General features: G+C 37.5%; 1 protein-coding gene across 1 annotated transcript in view; it reads left to right on the plus strand.

Annotated features, from left to right (window-relative positions):
• The first annotated feature begins 11,205 nt into the window (after positions 1-11,205).
• LOC122799215 (myosin phosphatase Rho-interacting protein-like) overlaps positions 11,206-19,444 on the plus strand; it is a 2,938,789-nt gene continuing 2,930,550 nt past the window's right edge. The window contains exon 1 of the mRNA XM_044068133.1: positions 11,206-12,103. Within this exon, the coding sequence (XP_043924068.1) occupies positions 11,981-12,103 (123 nt within the window). The 5' untranslated portion in view covers positions 11,206-11,980. The remainder of the gene's footprint in view (positions 12,104-19,444) is intronic.

Consider the following 19,444-nt stretch of genomic DNA (forward strand, 5'->3'; position numbering starts at 1 on the left):
GGGCAGGGACATGAAGCACTGGTTGGACAGAGAGGGTGCTGGAGGTTTTAGCTTGACCATTAGGCTGAGACCTGGACCCTATAGCTGTGCCACTGGGGAGTCTTATTGGGGATCTGGAGAGAAAGGGAGAAACCACCCCCAGAGTGACTGTGATCTCTGTGTGCTCTTAAGGGAAATTGTACTTTACTGTGTGTGTATTTGTTATCCTTCCCAATGTGGACGCACCTCACAGGTGTTAGTGGTGAGGATTGAGGCTCCTTGATTGCTGGGTCAGTGCACAGGTGTCACATAACTGGTGTTAGTGGTTAGGATTGAGGCTCCTTGATTGTTGGTCCAGTGCACCAGCGTCACAGTAACAATGGCCTTGGCTAGGACTGGATAGCTTTATGTACTGCATAACCACTATCCACTACTTTGGTTACTTTTCAAATAACTTAATAAGGTTAAAGAAGCAGGACCTTCATTTGACAAAGCCAAATTAATAAGAGTCCAGGTTTAAGAGATTTTCAATGTCCAGTTTAATGAGATCTGTAATAATACCATAACTTTTATATGAAATTAGTGAGACTAATGGCTCTGTAGTTACCAGGGTCCATGGCTGAGCCACCCTTGTGTGACAGCATTACACACTGGCTGTGCCTTGGCTTCAGGAATGTAACCAGTGGAGAAGTTTAGATTAAACAGGTTAAGGAGGGGAACAGATTGCCAATAATTGGCACTGATAAGCAGACAACATGGTATATTATCCAGGGCCATGGCTGAGGTGTTATTAGCTTTTGAGATGGCTGAGGTAAGTTGGTCCATAGTAATAAAAGGAGGCAGCTAGAATTGTGGAAACTTTGGAACAGCTATGGGCGGAGTAAAATTTTTAGTAAATTTATCAGCTAGGTTATTTGCTATTTCATTTGGGTCAGAGAGTGTAGTATTATTGTAGACACACTCTGAAAATTGTTGGGTGTAGTTATTCTTGACATAGTTAAAGAAAAATGTGTAGTTATATTTTGTTTTAATAGCTATTTAAGCTCATACTCTAATGGTTCCCTTAAGTGCTATATTAGTTTGTTTAAGTGTGCTCTTGAGGTAGGTAGGTAGACTGAGGTCACTTATAGGCATAAAGCAAATTCTTTCTCTTGATAGATAATGTATTTGTATGGGCATTCGACTACGGGGGGCTGTTTCTAAATGTCTCATTCTCTTTGGTGTGGATGGGGACTGTTTTATCAATACAACCACTTAAATTAGAGTAGAACTTGAGGCATGGGCCACAGTTTTAGCAATGGGATCCATCAAAGGAGAACTACAGTACAATGTATTTAGGTTGCCAAGTAACTGAAGAAGGTTTTGTTTTTTAGAAGTCCCTAAACACAGAAGTATTTAGAAGGGATGTACCACCAGTATTAATGGAAAAGATCACCAATGTATGGTATGACTTGGCAAGGCAGGATGCTACATATGGAGATGAATAAGGAATTATTATATTTCTGAAGACTAGATCAAGGATATTTGGGATGTAGTAGGATGTTAACGATTTGTAAAAATGCATTAGCATTTATAACATCAAGGAAGCAATGGACATTCCATCAACTGGCAGTGTAAGTCAGACAGGTTATTGATGGATAGTTGAAGCCCCCAGGCAGAAAGTCAGTGGGTTTAATGAGGATTTCAGCTAAGATGTTAAGATAGCTATCATACTCAGAAGGGGATACAAAGGGTATTCTATAGTTAGTTATGAAGGGTTAATTAGTCTTACTTATGATGGTTTGGACATTCAGATGTTAAAGTGGGGTATACTGAGGAATTTGTTGTGAGTTGATGATACCATTGACAAATACTGATACTTCCCCACAATTACCGGTAGGTCCAAAGATGTGACATGCACTATATCCAGAAATAAAGGAAGTGCTTTCATAGCTCTGAAACCGTATTCTCTGTAACTACACGTATATGAATGTGCTCAAGCTGCAGGAGAGAACTCAAGTTCAGGATTTTTTTGTTAAGACTCCTGGTCTTGAGTAGAGCCACTTTAATGAGTTCCAGATTAGAATTTACTAAGTTGGAATGTCCATCAGATGGGGCAGCAAAGGCTTTAGACAGAATGAGATAACCTTGAAAAGGCAGATACAGAACATCCCCAGCAAAGCATCATTAATGGCCTAAAAATCATTGTTGTTTATTAGATTATGCATATTTCTTTAATTTATGTATGCATTTAGTTGTTAACTGAGTGAGTGACTGGTGCAAAGATGCAGTGCAGCCCCAACCCAGGCTCAGAAACTGAGCATACACAACACAGAGCAAAACACAATGAACGTACTTTACAATGAATAAAGAGCAAAATTGTTCAAAGTAGTAGAAAACTCAGGTAAGTACAGTAAATATGCAATAACTTCATCAAAAATGCTTGATGTCAAGATGACTATATATATCTGTATATATATATATATATATATATATATATATATATATATATATATATATATATATATACAGATGTAACTGCAAGTAGCAGCTAACAGTGCAACAAAACAAAAAGGCACGAGTCTTTCAACAAAAAGTGGTAAAATCTAATTATAGATATTAGAGTATAATGTAAAGAAAGATGTTAATGTTTTATACATATGTGCACAAAGAATTTATAAAGAAATTAAATCCATGTTTTTCTCTCTGAACTGTGTATGATTATATTCAGCCCATCCATCAGGCATCATTTATATGCATGCTTTATCAAATGATCTTTAAACATTTTTCATAGGTGACCATTCCCCTGTCTGCATTATGTATAGTGTAGATACTTCTTTCACATCTCACATATTCACTTATATAAAAGGGTCTGTGTTGGATAAAGATATTTCTAGCCAGTGGCATGTAGGAAAAGCATCTACTTTGATGTACTGTAACTTAGAAGTGGGCTATGATCAACTGCTGCATGGTTTTATAAAGAAGGACTGATCACCAGGGGTAGCTTTGTCTCATCACAAGAAGAAGCAGGTGGGGTGCTCAGAACTTGAGCACCTCTTGGCAGAAACCAAGAAGAGAGAAAGGTCTGAAATTTTAGAAATTACATGTGATAACTACCATGCAATTATAATTAGTACCCCTGTTGTGCTCAAATCATTCCACAGTGCATGCTGGCAGATATTTTCAGATTATAAAGGTAAAGATAACTAAAAGGATTTACATTATTAGTAGCCCTTGCAGACTAGAAGAAGCTATTAAAGAAGCATCTATCCCTGTGAATAAGCCACAAATGTGTCACATTATTTAACAATGGCCAGAACTTTTTAAAATGTTGAAGGCTGCAGTGAATCTATGCATAAACAAATTAAGTCTAGCCCCACTAGAACACCTACCACCCTTTTACCTCACTAGAATTACCCCAAAGCAAGTCACACCCTTGAAAATCCCACTTGTCTCAGATACTGACTCTGATGATCAATGTCCAGTGGGACTACATAATCACCCCCTTTAGCCCACATCAATAACCTTTCTGTAACTACAAATGCCATTCCCTCAGTATGAAAAGTAGCTGTTGTCAGACCAGTCCCAAAGGATGCAAAAGCAGCTTCCAGTAGCCACTACTGGCCTATATCTATATTTCTACACTAGGCTAGTTGTATTACAAGTTGCTTAGTGCAAAATTTAATTGCAAAAATGGAATAGATGCTTTTGGTTAACATAAAAGTAATTATAAATAAGCAAATACCACATGCACGTGCTTTAAGATGTTGCCATACAGTGCAAACTGGAGTAAAATATCTGAAGCTGAAGCAGCATGAAACTTAATAAAAGCAGTAAAGTAACAGTGTTAGTAGCTATTACACAGAGTGCAATCAAGCCTGTCCCTACTGAATATTCTTTTCCTCAATTCTTCATTGAGGCCTTCCATCTATATCAAAACCACAAGAATTATAAGCTCAGTAGATAAAGCCAAGTCATGAAGAAGATCATTGCATAGTGAGCTTGCATCTTCATCCGGCATGGTATCAACAAATTATACCCCATGGCAAAACTAATCCCATTGATAATGGCTATACAAAAACATTGACTCTGCTGCAAAAGCATACCCTCTGGACGTGTTAAAGATATCCTGTAGTGCCTCTGCTCTCTGACTTGAAATGCACTGCAGTTAACATAACCCAACTTGTCTCAGATGTACTAGCAAACTAAAGTAATTCCCTGAAACAACTCAGTACTTTTCAAAGAAGTGGACTGTTATACACTGGGTTTCAGCAATGTCAAATTATTTTATCATTTGCTGTCTAAGAAACAGAGGTTTTGGAATGGCAAAGGTACGACTGCACTCTTGACCCTGTCAAACCACATCCTAACCAACATGGATCTAGGCAACCTATCTAGCACAATTTTTGTTGATTTATACCAAATCTTTGACATGGTTGATCATGCTATTTTACTAACTCACTTCATAGACACTGGCATCAGTCCACAAACCAGTTGGTGGTTCAAAGTCTTCCTTTCTAACAGATGTTACAGTGCAAAAAATGGCTCTTTCCTCTCTCAGACTGCCTTTACTATGTTAGGTATTCCACAAAACTCAATTATTGCCCCCAACTCTCTTCTCAAGTTTCATAAATAAACTAACATTTGACTTGCTCCAGTTATCACTCCTAGCTCTGCACACCTTAACATACAAAGTCAGTTTTAAACAGATAACACTGGCATGTAAGTAAGTAAGAGAATTTTGAGAGAGTGGAACCTAATTTGCAATAGTGAGGATGTATCAGGGGACTAAAAAGGGAAAATATAATAAAAGAGGGTGGATTTCTGTAGAAATATGTGAGGATGTTTGGTATGGAAGATGTAAAATCAGAAGTAGGAAGCCATTCAGAATGCACATATTATTCCCAAGCTACAATAATTGGGTTAGACTGGATAGAAATTATATTTCACATCAACATGTGTACTTAATTGAAAACTTTGACAGACATCCAATAACTATTTCAGATGATGCACCAAAGAAACCTAAGATAAAGATGCAGGATAATGAAGTAAAGATGAGACGTGTGCTTTTCCCCTTATCTGTTAAAGACAGATGAATTTAAGGAACGGTTAGTGGAAATTATTTGAGATTTATTAAGGAAGATAGTTGTTTCTTCAAAAGGGATAGCTAGTGAGTGGGATAAAATGAAAACTGAGCTTAGAAATAAAGTAGGAATAAGACAGAGAAAGACAGCGATAGAGAAAGGTGATATGAATTATTTACAGATGTTGACAAAAGCTAAAGTATTGCAGAATAAGGGGAATCTCACAGAACAAGGAGAGGAGCAACTGCAAAGTGCTAAAAGAAAATAAGTATTATATATATATAGTATTTGGATAATATGCATGAGTTTAGAAAAGTTGGTGCTAAGCAACTATCGATTTAGGCAACAGAAAGTAGAAAGGGGTTGTCTCCAAATTAGAGAGCCTACAACAAGAAAAATAACCAGAAATCCTACAGAGGTATTAAATAAATTTCAGAAATTATATGAAAATTTGTATAAAGCAGAAGAATGTGGGAACCAAGAAAAGGTGCAAATGGAAATATTTATGGAAGACTTAATCACACTGAGGTTAGAGGAAGATGAGGCTCAACAATTAATAGCTAAGATAAGTAGAAATGAAATAAGAAATAGTGGTTTACAACCAAGCAACTGGAAAGTTTCCAAGAACAGATGGTATTTTTGTGGAAGTTTGGGAGTTGGGAAGGGAAAAAATAATAAAGATCTAGAAGGATTTTTTAACAATATTATAAAAGGAGATAAGTACCACCGTCCTGGAAGAAAACAGTGGTGGTCATATTATCCAGCTTGGGCAAAGATTTTTCAGACCCAGCTTCATATGGACCCATTTCAATTTTAAACCATGATTATAGAGTGCTTCTGTCTATGCTAGCTACAAGAATGGCAAAGATGTCGCCAAAGTTGATAAATATGGAACAAGGTTGTTTTATGGAGGAAAGGCAAGCATTTGACATCATTAATAAAACAATGATGACTGAGAGGGAAACAAACTGTAAGGAAACATTGTGTTGTTGGTGGGTCTTGATGCAGAGAAAGCATTCAATAGCGTCAGTTGGAACTTTATGAATAGGACAATGTCAGTTTTTGTGTTCCCCAACAGAATAATAGGATTAACTAGAAGGATTTCTGAAGGCCTGGAGGCAAGAATCAAAGTGGGAGGATTCCTCTCCAGCCAGTTGTGTTTCAGTAGAGAAACAAGGCAAGGGTGTCCAGTTTTTCATTTGTTATTTGCTTTATTATTAGGGCCATTAGTAAAGAAAATAAGAGACTCACAAACTCAAGGATATAACTGATATGTTAATCAAAAAAGTTAGCTTCATTTGGAGATGATATTATTTTGTACTTCATAAATCCAGAAAGTGATATCTTGGTGTTTTAAAATATTTTGACACTGTTTTAAGTCTTATCAGAATATAAAATAAAGGCTTTAGCAGTAAACCATGTGCCATACATGAAATGGTTCAACCATACCCATATGTATGGGGAAATTGTAAGATGAAGGGTTTAGATGTATGGATTTTAAAAGATTTTATTATGGCAGCTAAGGATATGTTGGAAGAGACTAAACAAAAGATAATGCAAAGATTGATAAGCTGAAAGCTCTTGGATGTGGATATGGATTGTAAGATATAAGCAGTGAAATATTTCTAGTCCCTTCAGTTTGAAGTACAGGTCTGGCATATTTTTATTAACCAGAGGAGAAGTTGTGGATCATAATTAATGAAGAGTTGAAGGAATTTATATGACAGTAGAAGAGGGCAAGTATAAAGTGGGATAAGTTGATTCTCCCCACAGAACAATGTGGTTTAGGATTACCTGGTTGGAAAGGGTATTTTAGAGCTCAGCAATAAAGGCTCATATACAAAACACAAGCAGATGGTTATAAGTCAAAGTGGAAAGGAATGATGATGAAGTGGGGAGGGGGCCTTTGAGACATAAGGAAAGGGTATGATTTTGGATGCAGGTCCTTATGGACAATATCAGAAACCATACAGAACATTATATTCATAAAGTAGCAGAAAATATTATAAGATCTAAAAGAAATAATGCAACACAGGAATGGTGAAAGGACAGTTTACCCATGGGGATGACTGAAGTAAGGGTATTCAAAGTATGCAAGAGATTGCTGACATTTACTAGAGAAAATTAGCAAAGCAACCAACATTTTGGGAGCAAATAACTACAGAGGGAAAGGTGATAAAGTGGAATGAGGCTAAGCAGTAGTTTGGAATATAGGTTAGAGACTACCTTCCTTTGTGACTGGCAATAGAGTATAGGCAAAGAGAAAGGGACAGGGGGTTGTTAAAAGAAAGATCAGCTCTGGTAGTGCTTTTAGTTGAATCTGGAGCAGATGTTGCTGTTAAAAATGGATAATTAGTAGGGCATGTAAAGTATTACATGCTAACTAACAGAATCAACCAGAGAAGGTTTGAACATTTTAATAAAAGAAAATGGAAAGGCAATATACAGATAAACACTGGAAAGACATCTATATAGTTCCCAAGTGTGCAGCAAAGTCCAGAAGGTTTAGGATTTTTGCTTGGAAGTGTTTGCATAGGTATGTTATAACCAAGTAAGCTTCAGTGAATTTTTTTCTCAAGCAAACTGCAAATGCTGGAGGTGTGACTGGAAAAAGAAAGGCAACTGGGAATGTTTTTTGGGAATGCAACAAGTTGGCAGATTTTGAAAAATTCCCTACAGAATACTTCCTCAGAAATATTAAAGGAGCAAATGGTTGTAACTTAAGAAATAGTTCTTTTGAGCTAGGTTATAAGACACAAATTGCACAGACATAGCAAAGCCTTGCTAAGTTTGATTTTATTTTACATTTGTTTACTGGGAAAGTCCGACTGCGTGGTGTCCAGTTTTCTGCAGAGGCCCTGGGAGAAAAGCTCCACATAGAAAGAAATACAATCAATAAAACATCAAAGTGAGATTTACAAAAAGTGTACGTTTTCACATGTATCAACAGTCTAAGTTAAAAAAATTGTCCGTACTCACTGACATACATTCAGATACTAAAAATCAGGACAAAACATTTATTATTATACAAAAATAGACTCTTAACATGAAGTGAACTTTAACAAAAGATGAAGACAGATAATACTCTTGGCTGCCAAAAGTAATCATTTCAAAAGTAAATCAGAATCTAAACCAACTGTAAATGAAGTACTGAATTTTGTAAAGAGGTTAAGAGAATTCAGGTAGAATCTTTAGAAAAGTGAATGAGTGAATTATATAGAAATACATTGAATTTGAGGAAAGAATACATGCAGAATAGTGTTCAGAAGGAGTGCAAATTAAGGAAAGGCAGGAATTTAGAAGTTTATATAATGTTGGAGTGAATGACAATTGCTAATAAAGAAAATGTATATAATGTGGGAAACCAGTGGAAATGTTTACAATGGTTTGTTTTCTTTTTTTATAACTGTATGTTTACCCATGGCATTGGAATTTGTTAAATGTTTTTTTTTAACTGCATTTCTTTCTCTTTGTCTGATATTCCAAAACCTAGAACTAGTACATGCAAAATCTGTGTGCATATTAAAGGTATCTGGAACACACTAAGCCCTTGCCCTATCTTTTATCACTACCTCCATCACAGTCACAGAATTCATTTTTACTTCAGATTGTGAGATAATATAGACTTCTATTCTAGTCATACTGGCAGAAGCATCAGTCTTACTAAAACATTTCCTCACAGCCCTCTGCTACTCAGATACAGACAATTGTTAGTTACACTTTCATTCAGATGCTGTTGCTTAATACACATGTCTTTGTTAGCCTTGCAGAGACTGGTTCAATACCTGTCCACTTCTACAACAGTATCCCCTTTCCATTCTTAAAAAAAATAAGGTTGAAAAGAAATTTGCATCACTTCATTTTTTGCAAAACTATTTACTAATGACTACCCTCATCTCTGTTTTCAGCAGTCATAGTTATGCTGAAAGCGCTATCATTTGTTTTATTAGATGTTCTGGAATGGCAGACTGTATTGTTATCCATGTGAAACTTTCAGTAACTACCTCCCTTACTTTATGAACAGTGATCTTGGGATGAACATTAATAAAGCAGCCCCAGTCTTTAGATCTATTCAGAAAGTCACTGCACGTCAGGCTTTGTCTTAATTCTGTATGGTTTATAATATTTTATTTTAAACAGTGCCCAGTCTAGTCCTTCTAATACCAAAAATTAAAAATGCCGATTCTCAAAATCAGGATAAAGCTGGGTTTTCCACATTAGAATCTGCACCAAAGATTTGTACACACCTTGCTTATAAATAAACCTGCTAGTCCGATAAATAACTTATTTTAATTGCAGTAGGAGCAATAGTTGAAAAATATCCATAGTTTCTCCAGTATTAGAGAACTAGCACTTAGATGTACACGTTTTGAACAGAAGACTTACTTCTCAAGCGTGCCTCATTATGAGGAACGTACCTCATTTGCGATCTTGAAAAGTTCATGCTCCTCAAAGTTCCACATTGAAAGGGTCTGTCACTAGGGTTACCACCTGTCCCACTTTGCGAGGGACAGTCCCTCTTTAGGCAGTTGTGTCCTGCAAAAAAAAATAAATAAATAAATAAAATAATGGCAAATGTCCTGAGATTTTAGGACAAAAATATTTATTATACTTTATGTAATAGTTTCATAAAATGGTTATTCTGTGTCTGAAACACCTAAATGTTATAAGAAACAGAATAAACAACTAAAATGCTATAAGAATAAGCTTTTATTTAGGCAAAAAAAGTGAAGTTATGTCCTTTGTACTGGCCGTGAGTATGTTTTGTTCTGCGAAATCTGATGTTTGTACCAAAAATGTCCAACTTTGGGCATTTGAAAAGGTGGCAACCCTATCTGTCACACATTCAGCATTAGGACATTTTTAACTGCTATTCATGGTAAATAGAAATGAATTATAATAATTAATTAAAAGATCTTTTTATAAGTAAAAGGAGCGTATTTAAACAATCCTATGACCGTCCTAGTTGAAGCTGTTGTAAGCCGTTAGTATGTGTTCCACATTTTGCCCGTTTGTTCCACATTATAAGGGCCAGTGTTCCTCATGTTGGATATGGAAGGTTGAGAGCTATGGGAGAAGAGTAGGTAGTACTGTAAATGTGTACATTAGACTCCCTGGCAGAAACTCTGAGAAGACTAGTGTTAACGTATTTGACCCCCTCCCACTCCTACCCTTCCCAGCCCCACAACTAAGTGCACGTATTCCCCAAACTCTTGAGTACATTTTTTTTTCATGACACTAAGGTGGGACGTCACTGTACTCATACGGGGTTAGTGTACTGACATCGCTGGTGATGAACCCAAAATGATAATGTTTAAATGTTGGCGCATAGGGTTACCACATGTCTCACTTTGCGAGGGACAGTCCCTCTTTGGGCAGTTGTGTCCTGCAAAAAATGTGAAAAAATGGCAAATGTCCTTGAGATTTTAGGACAAAGTTATTTTCTATATTTTATGTAATAGTTGCATAAAACAGTTATTCTGTATCGGAAACACATAAATGTTATAGGAAACAGAATAAGGAACTAAAATGCTACAAGAATAAACTTTTATTCAGGAAAAAAACTGAAGTTCTGTCCTTTGTACTGGCCGTGGGTATATTTTGCCCTGCAAAATCTGATGTTTGTAGCACAAATGTCCCACTTTGGGCATTTGGAAAGGTGGCAACCCTATGGCGCACGATAGATTTAGTAAAAGTTATAATCACCAGAACACTTCCACAACTTTGCTTTATAAAATCAGAAAAAAAATTGCTACTTTATTATTGTACCATTCTGTAGATGTAATTTGTTCTAAACGGTTTCACATCGTATGTTATTCATATGTTACTCAACACTACTGACAAATGGTTACAGTCACGGTATAAACTATAACCGACGCTGTAAACTGAAAATTTTCTGCAGTTAGCACACTTTATTGCTTTGATTCCTTGTGATTATTTACTGGTACATAAAGATGCCTTTGTTAATTAATATACGATAGCTTTCCTTCCCTACAACGTTGACTATGTTTTGCATCTACAGAGAACAAGTTTGTATTACTGCTCTGTAACGTGAACGCGAATGCGCGCGCCTACAAGTATCGCAAAGCCACACATATGGAGACCAACTTTCCCACGAGCCAGTTGCGGCTTGTAGAGGCTGGCTAGGTCAGAAGGGTCTCGCGAGAGCCAGCGTTGCTCACGTTGTGTTCCAGCCTGTAAACTCGGTGAGCTTAGGTGTAGTAAGTGCTGTTACCACAGACCGGGTTTGTATCCCAGGTTGATCGATCTCCGTACAAACTGCTCCCAAGTGACGGGGGACCCAGCGGGAGGGGGCAGCAGTCTGGTTTAGCCAGTCACGTCCCTTCCCAGGGGAGGACGGTATTAGCGGAAGGCAGCAGCAGTAGAAGGATGGAACAAACCTAAAACAAAGGCGAACATCTCGACAGAATTCCAGGGAGTGAAATCCAGGAGCAGGGCAAAATAAATCTGAGTGTGCCTTGCCCGCAGTGAGAGAACTGAGTGCGTCCGTCTCACATTTCGATGTCCTTTTGCATTTATTCTTCAAAACCGACCTGGACTGAGCTGTGTGTTTTACTTTCAAATCCTTTTAATTCATTGTGTGTCGAAGGTTGGAAACAAGGGTTCTGCCTGCTGCCCCCCATAACCAAGGCCAAGGGAATAGAGGCAGGAGTATCCGGGGTTGCCTTGGTCCCCAGTGAATACTTTTTATCCCCTTATACTCCTTTCGTTCTGCAGCTGTGGCACTGGATGGTTTTCTTGATTCTTCACAACAGTGGTCGGTAGTTCTAGTAACACATTGGCAGGATTATATAAAGCTCATACTATTTAGATAAGAAGGGCCTCCGTGCTCTTTTCATCTGTCATTTTATCTGTAGCAGAGTTATATTGGCTTTCACGGAGACGTTTTATGGTTTAAATTTGGGAATAAAGCCGCTATGTCTGGAGCAAAGGAAAACCCATGCCGAAAGTTTCAGGCGAACATTTTCAATAAAAGCAAATGCCAGAATTGCTTCAAGCCAAGGGAACAACACCTTCTGACTGACCAGGATTTGACCCAGGTACATGCTAACTGTTTTTGTTTGTTTGGTTTTGTTTTGACTAAATAGTGTAGTAACTGCTTGTGGCAGATCAGCACTTTGCCTTTGTATGTAATGAGTTGTTGCAGTTGTATAGAAAGTGTCAGAATTTTCCAGAGATGGGTCCTGTTTATAATGATTTGTTTATTTGTGATGGGCCATAGCAGTTCCTTTGGTAGGGCTCCCAATAAGTTGTGTGCAAAAGAGCTAGTGAAATGTATGTATCTATTTTTGATTTGTCAGCTGGGCATGTCCAAGTGGGCAGAACCTGTTTACATTGGAAGCACAGGGAGGAAAGCTTCATAAACATAACTAGAAGCAGGTATTTTGAAGATAATATTTTGAAGATAATTTAAACTGAGTAGCATTCCATAATATCGATTTCCAGAACTTAACATAGCTGTCATTAGTGTTGTGGTGCAGAACACTGATATGACACAAAATGTGGAACTGCATACAGCATGTGCCGTTAGTGTTTTCCAGTTCATTTAGACTAATTGATATTACCACGTAGCAGGTAATATAATTTATGGATAACTTGCACTGTGCAGCACCACACAGTACTGATCTTCAGGACTGAACTCAGCTGTCAGTAGTGGTGGTGTGATACAGAACACTGATAGAGTCAAGAAATGCATACATTATGTGCAATTAATGTTTTCTGTTTCATTTGGACAAACTACACTTTTTAACTTGTGTATTATTTGTTTAAAAAGTTAAAACTTGTCTTACACACAATTATTAATAAAAATGTAGATTATGTGTAGCTGTAACTGAGTTTTTTCAAGATCCTACTTGTCACTGTGTTGTCACAGATTGTGAACTTTCTGGTATCTGTTAAGTTTATAGAACGAATATTCCATTGTGGTTTTTAGTACTGTCAGTAGATTGGGAAATAACCTCTGTGGAATCAGCACTGATGTAGTTTTTAAGTTGATATAATTAACAGGCATTGTGTTGGCATATATTTTGTGAATGGTATGAAGTTTGAAACTCAAATGTCTGTCATTATTTAGAGACTGTAGTCATCAATGCTTGGCAGGAATACCACAGATTTTATGAGGAACACTCCATAAATATAAGGTAGAAATCTAGACAGACAGAAAAACTCTGGACAGTTGGGAGGTATGTTCACAGGCTAATGCAGCATCATATAAAAATTTACATAACTGGCAGAGCTCAAATTTTCTGCTCAGTGTTTATTAGATATATATTAGATATAAAAATACAGCAGAGAACGTGTGTAAGGAGTAAATCCCTGATGTGAGCACTGAAAATGAGATCATGCTGGTGGGTCGTAATTAAGTAAGGTACGGGGTTAATAGCTGTATGTTTTTGTTTCTAGAAAGTGCCCTAAATAATTTAGAATGTAAAGTGGTAGTATTTTTCATGACATTGAGGTGGGATGTTGCATGACCTCCTCAAAGCACAGTGCCTAAAAAGGGAAAGAAAAAAATAATCCTACCTAATTTTGTGCATGAGACAGTATTTTTGTTTTGTTTTTGATCACACAAGTTTCATTACATTTGTGATGGTCCATTATTGCATGATTTTCATATCTTTTCAAGAACTGGCTTTTGTTGTAGCCCTGAAAATTAGTTCTGGACCGTTAGTTTATGAATGCTTCATTCTTTTGTCTGTCTTTGTCTTTATTCTTTATCGCCTATCACAGGTTTTATTTGCAGGTAATTGCATGCTGTATGTAATTATAGGGAAGTAATATAAGCTTGAAAGTAGGCTTTTATGGGTTGAATACCGATGTATGATGGACTTCTGAACAATTGACTTGTACAGTCCCTGATTTGCTTACCTCCTACCTTTTGGACTACACAGTCTATGAATTAAATTCTACCGATTTTTCATCCTTTGGACTCTTGAGATGCCACAAGATTTGATATTGACCAGTTACTGTTACCATGTTTGTGCTCCTGTTAGGAATCTCATTCTAGGGCAACTGTTTAGCATACTGCTGCTGCTATGCTAATACACAGCTTTACCAGCCCTTCTTTCACAACCCAGTAGTGTGTGTGTGTCTTCTACAATTGATTTGGAGACCATCCATATATATATGCTAGTGTAGTGTGTGTGAGAGTGGAGCAATGGTTGTTCTCTCTTATCCTCCTGTCCTGTCTTGTCACACAGCTACTCAGACATATGGCATCTAGGTCACAGTCAGGACTTCATTCTTCTTTGTCATGGAGTGTGCCATTGTTGTTACCATTTGATGAAGCAGAATGTCAACAGTAATGATAGAATCCATGGTGGTTTGAGGAAGTAGATTGCTTCTCTGCTGGTCGTGGTCTTTCTGACCCTTGAGTTCCTGGATTTTTTTTCCCTATGCTGGAGAATGGAAGACCCCCCCCCTTCCTGCGGGAGACTGTCAAGGATTCAGGACTGCTGCGGTCCACCCTGAGGCTGGCTGCATCCTTCTGGAGACCACCAGGGACCATGGCCTGTATCCCCCACAATTTTGCTGGGGCTAGATTGATGTGACTTCATGTTTACAACAGAATCCAGTTGTGGCTGCATGCAGTGCTAGAGCCCCTTCTTATGTTTACTGTTGATCCTTTTGCTCTGAACTCCCACACACATCAGAATCTGCCTGGTTTCCTTCATGTCAAGAAGTTCATTTACTTCAGGACTATTCAGGAAGGTACTCCCAAAGGGGGGGATACAGAAAAAAGTTCTCCTGATGTACCAGAGGTGCCTGTGATTGGTTGTGGCTGATCCTGCAACATAGCTGCCTCTTCCTTGACATCTGTAAACTATGCCAGCCATGAGGTTGAGACTTGAGGAGGTAGAAGCATTGCCTTTGGAGTTTTTTGTTTAATGAGTCCTTGCAGGTTTCTTCCATGCGTGCATGCTATAATTTGTCCATTAATTCCCTGTGAATTACAGTGTGTTATAATTCAGTTCGACAAGGCTAGAGTTTGTGTTACAACTGCAGGCCTATTTTTGTGATTCCCACAGTAGTGAAAAATGAACTGCAGTCTCAACATCGATTATGGAAGCTTGCTTTTTAGGAAGCAAGCTCTCCCTGCACTTGCAGCTATTAGAGTTGTTCATTTAGACTCGCAACTAATTCTATGTACTAATTTTGTCATCAGAGTAAATGGGGAATACTTTGAGGTGATTCTTTTTCAGGTATAGTATATGTTCCTCCAGATAGACCTGTAACTCTGAGGATCAGAATTGTAGCCCTCAAGAATTCCAGCAGGAATTTGCAGTGGTGAGATGGCAGTAAAGAACACGTGTAGCCTTAATTTGCCCCCTCCCTGGACTTTTTGCCTGGGGGTGGATAGCTTGGCTGTCCACAGCTGGAGTCTTGTGTAAGAGCTGCTACAGAGTGACGTCTTGCTTTGGGAGCCTTTGCCTAAACTGTACACTCCCTTACAGGTTAATTTATCTAATTTTTATCTTTAGTACTTGTACCTCTGAGTATGGGTTCTGCCTTTTATCCTTGTAGTCTTCTGCTGGGGTGTCCCCAGGGGAGGAACCACCTTGGTGTCCCCAGGGGAGGAACCACCTTGGAGGACTGGAGTGGAAGACTGCAACCCTTTTGGAGGAGATTTGCTTAGGAGGCTAACCCCTGTCTGCTGCATTATTTGTACAAATTCCCCAAAGTTTTGTGTCATTGTATGGATGAATAGAGACAATCCCTTTCCTCATTGTCGACATCTTCTGAAGGAAGATCCAGCATTGTCTCTGCCCAGTGTAAGAAGGATCGGCTGTGATTCTAAATGGATTCCCAGTCATATATCCCATTCCTTTTCAGAGAATGTTTGGATTCAGAGGACTCGAAGGTCCACTTAGAGACTAGGGCAGCGAGATGATATTCAGAGGGGATGGAAGGAATGGTTTAAGAGCTGCAGTCCAGGAATATTCCCTTGGCATTAAAGTAGGTAGGCGGATCTGGCATGTCTGGTGGCGGGTCTAATGATGTTTCCCAGTTGGGACAAAATGCACTTTGCAGACACACTGAAGGTGCCGGTTCTTGGACATTCAGCTCCTGAAAAGCCATTGCTAATACTGTGAGTTTTGATACCCGAAATGCCACATTAGGTTACTCTGTGTTGCAAATGCCGGAATTGATTCAACCAATTAGTCCCTGAAAAAATTACTTCTGGAGCAAATGCAGTATTAGAAACTCATTGTGTGTTTGTTTTTTAGTTCTGTTTTTGGGCATCTACATTTTTATCCAAGATGGAGTAAAATTTTCATAAGTGTACTTCTAGGAGGAAGACTCCTTCTCAGGATCCATCCAGTACGTGATTTGCCTGACAGAGAGGCAATCCAGCTAACTGTTTGGTATATTCTGAGTTTTCTTTGGTATATTCTGAGTTTTCTTCCTCTATACTTGGGCACTGAAAGAATCGATTAATTAAATTTATATGCAAAATCTTTGTCAGTGCAGGACTTTGCTTGGTTGCTTTTTTCCAGTTAATAAAGTCAGTAGTATGATGCATTACTTGAATTCTTCTTTGCTGTTGCTGTGAGCCATGTTTTCTCACTTTTAGAGTATCTTTCATAGAGATGAAAGATCCAACATGCTCTTGGGGTCAGATGTTTCTCCTGAACACAGCCACACTCTCCCATTTGAAAGTGAAGAGTTGCACAGTATATGCATATTGGCACTTAGTAGTGGTGTGATTCATACTCCCGTGGTGTGATTCATACTCCCCACTCTGAAACTTGTTTTATTTGGAGTGTTTCTTAATAAAAACCTTCATAAACTTTCTGTTAAGACATGGACACATAATTTTTCTTTATTTCTCATTGATGTCACTGTAGGTTAGTATGGGAATGCATTCATCAACTTTAACGGATATGACCCTTCGCACTTGCAGTGGTATGCCCATTAAAGTCTTTGACCGCAGCTCGGTGCTTTTTCTTTGACATTGGGTAGGAGAGAGTTTAATTTGCAGTTCCAGTGACAATGAAAATGTTACATTTTACAGAGCAGTTGAATTTTATACTAACAGCCTACATTTCTGGTTATGAGGCAGAACATTTGACCAAGCTTGCTTCATAACATGGCATGGTACACAAGCTATATAAAAGCTGTAACTGTGCACTTTTCTGCGGTATCAGGAAGAGCTTCAAACTTGCACATATGATTTTTTTTAACAGCTGTTTTGAATTGTCACTTGTGGTGTAAACAACATACATTTATGTAAAAGTAATCAAACCATGTTGACAAGTTCACATTTACAAATGCTATACATGACATGTATTGCTGTATGCCCTGAAATTACAGCAGCATTACATAAATTGTTCAATAGAAAGTACTCTAGATGTTGTAGCTAGTGAGTGAGATAAAATGAAAGTGGAGTTTTACAGTAGGGTAGAAATAAACTAGAGAGAGAGAGATCTGGTTAAAAAGTAATAAAAATTATTTAGAAGGGCTGACAAGGGTTAAAAGGTATTACAAAATAAAGGTAATCTCACACAATAAGAAGAGGTTCAGTTGCACAGTTCTACAGAGAAAATAAGGGAGTACCCGAGTAATACACGAGTTTAGAAATATTGTTGTCAAGTAACTGCTTTTTGATAAATCCAGAGCACAGAAACTTTCAGCACAATGACTTGAGCAACAGAAATTAGAAAGGATTGTTGCCAAACATAGGGAGCCTATGACAAGTAAAACACAAAGTACCAAAAGGAGACCATAGACTGCAGAGTGTTCTGTTAGCGCTCGTTCCTTTAATTAATTAAATACCAGGAAACTTCATCGGACATTAAACCATTAAAATGTCTGTCTTTTTATACACAAACTCAACCAATCACAGTGATTCAATAATTAAAACAAAAGGAACACAGTAAAAATCATATATAATACTATTCCAACATTAAATTAAACATATACAGTATATTTAAAGTTGTCGTATCTAAACTTTTTTTTGTGTGTGTGTATGTATATGTAAGTATATGTAATTAATGAAACTCATTTTTTCGAAGATTAGAAAACAGACACCCACTTTCATGAAAGTCACTTAACCGAATCACGGTACAGAAGGGATAAGGAAGTATATCCCTTTCCCCACTGTAGTGCGATCTTGGAGTTAGTAAGTAGTGGGGGGCTTTGGGGGCTTGCCCCTTGCAAAAATGTATTGTTCTTTACTAGACATACATCCGGTAATTACATATACTAACTCCGAGATTGCACTACTGTAAGGAAAAGGATATATTTCCTTATCCCAGCTGTGCCGTGATTCAGTTAAGTGACTTTTGTGAAATTGCACTTTGAGAGCAATTTCGTGAAAGTGGGTGTCTGCTTTCTAAACTTCGAAAAATTTAGTTTTCGTTGATTAGAAGTAGACTCATATTTGTATTTGCCAGAAGCTTTCTCTGTACTCTATAAAAAGGAAGACCAATTCCCACCTTTTTCATTCACATTAACCTTCTCCAATACATACAAAAAACAAACTTCTTAAAATTACCACACTTCAAAGAGTGTTTATATAAGACGCTTTGCATTATCTTTCTTTGTAGTAGAATAGGTGTGTTGGTGTATCCTTTTCCTAATTTGATTTTCCGTTTTTCATACATAAAAGTGCAGTACATGACAAAGTGGCACTTATACCACCCCTTTTGTATTGCAATCAAAGTTACCTCTTATCGGAAAACGTTTTTAAATTGTCCAGTAACCAAATTATTAGTTTCATGAATAAACATTTACTCCTTACAACAACCACATTTACTCATTTTCCCATTAAGAACTCTGGTTCTCGTCCAATTTTTTTTTTCAAAAATATTTTTCATGTTACTTCCCCACCTATATACAACCCTAGGAATATTGCCCAATTTCCTTGTTAAATCAAAAGCCCCAAACACTCCATACCAGTTATTTTCAATAATACTTTTTATTTTCGTGGAGTGCTGGTCAAATGTTAAAACACAGTTCATAGTGTTTTTAAAGTTGTCATTTTTTTACTGTCTTACCACTAGAACCAGAGATTCCTGCTCTTCTAGTAAATGTTTGGGATGTTTCCTACTCAAAAACATTTCCTTTAACAAATTTAATTCCCTTCTTAAACATTCATTATCCGTTGTTATCCTAGAGAGTCTCACCATCTGACCTTTCACTAAATTCTTTTTTTTTTTTTTTTTTTTTTTTTGCTAATATGGATTACTCTCCCAAAAAAAACATTTGAGTAGGTGAATTTTCGCGTAACAGTGCAAATCTATATTCTTTTGCAAATGAATAGCTAAATAATTACAACCATCTTGATTCACGTTATAAGTTGTTGTTTGTGACCTTCCTCAGAAACAATTAATTTACTCCATTACTTCCTTTTATATCCCACAACAGGAAATTACCTC

The sequence above is a fragment of the Protopterus annectens genome, chromosome 4.part0 (genome assembly GCF_019279795.1).
Source record: "Protopterus annectens isolate FY-2018-M chromosome 4.part0, PAN1.0, whole genome shotgun sequence".
Classification (NCBI taxonomy): Eukaryota; Metazoa; Chordata; order Ceratodontiformes; family Protopteridae; genus Protopterus; species Protopterus annectens.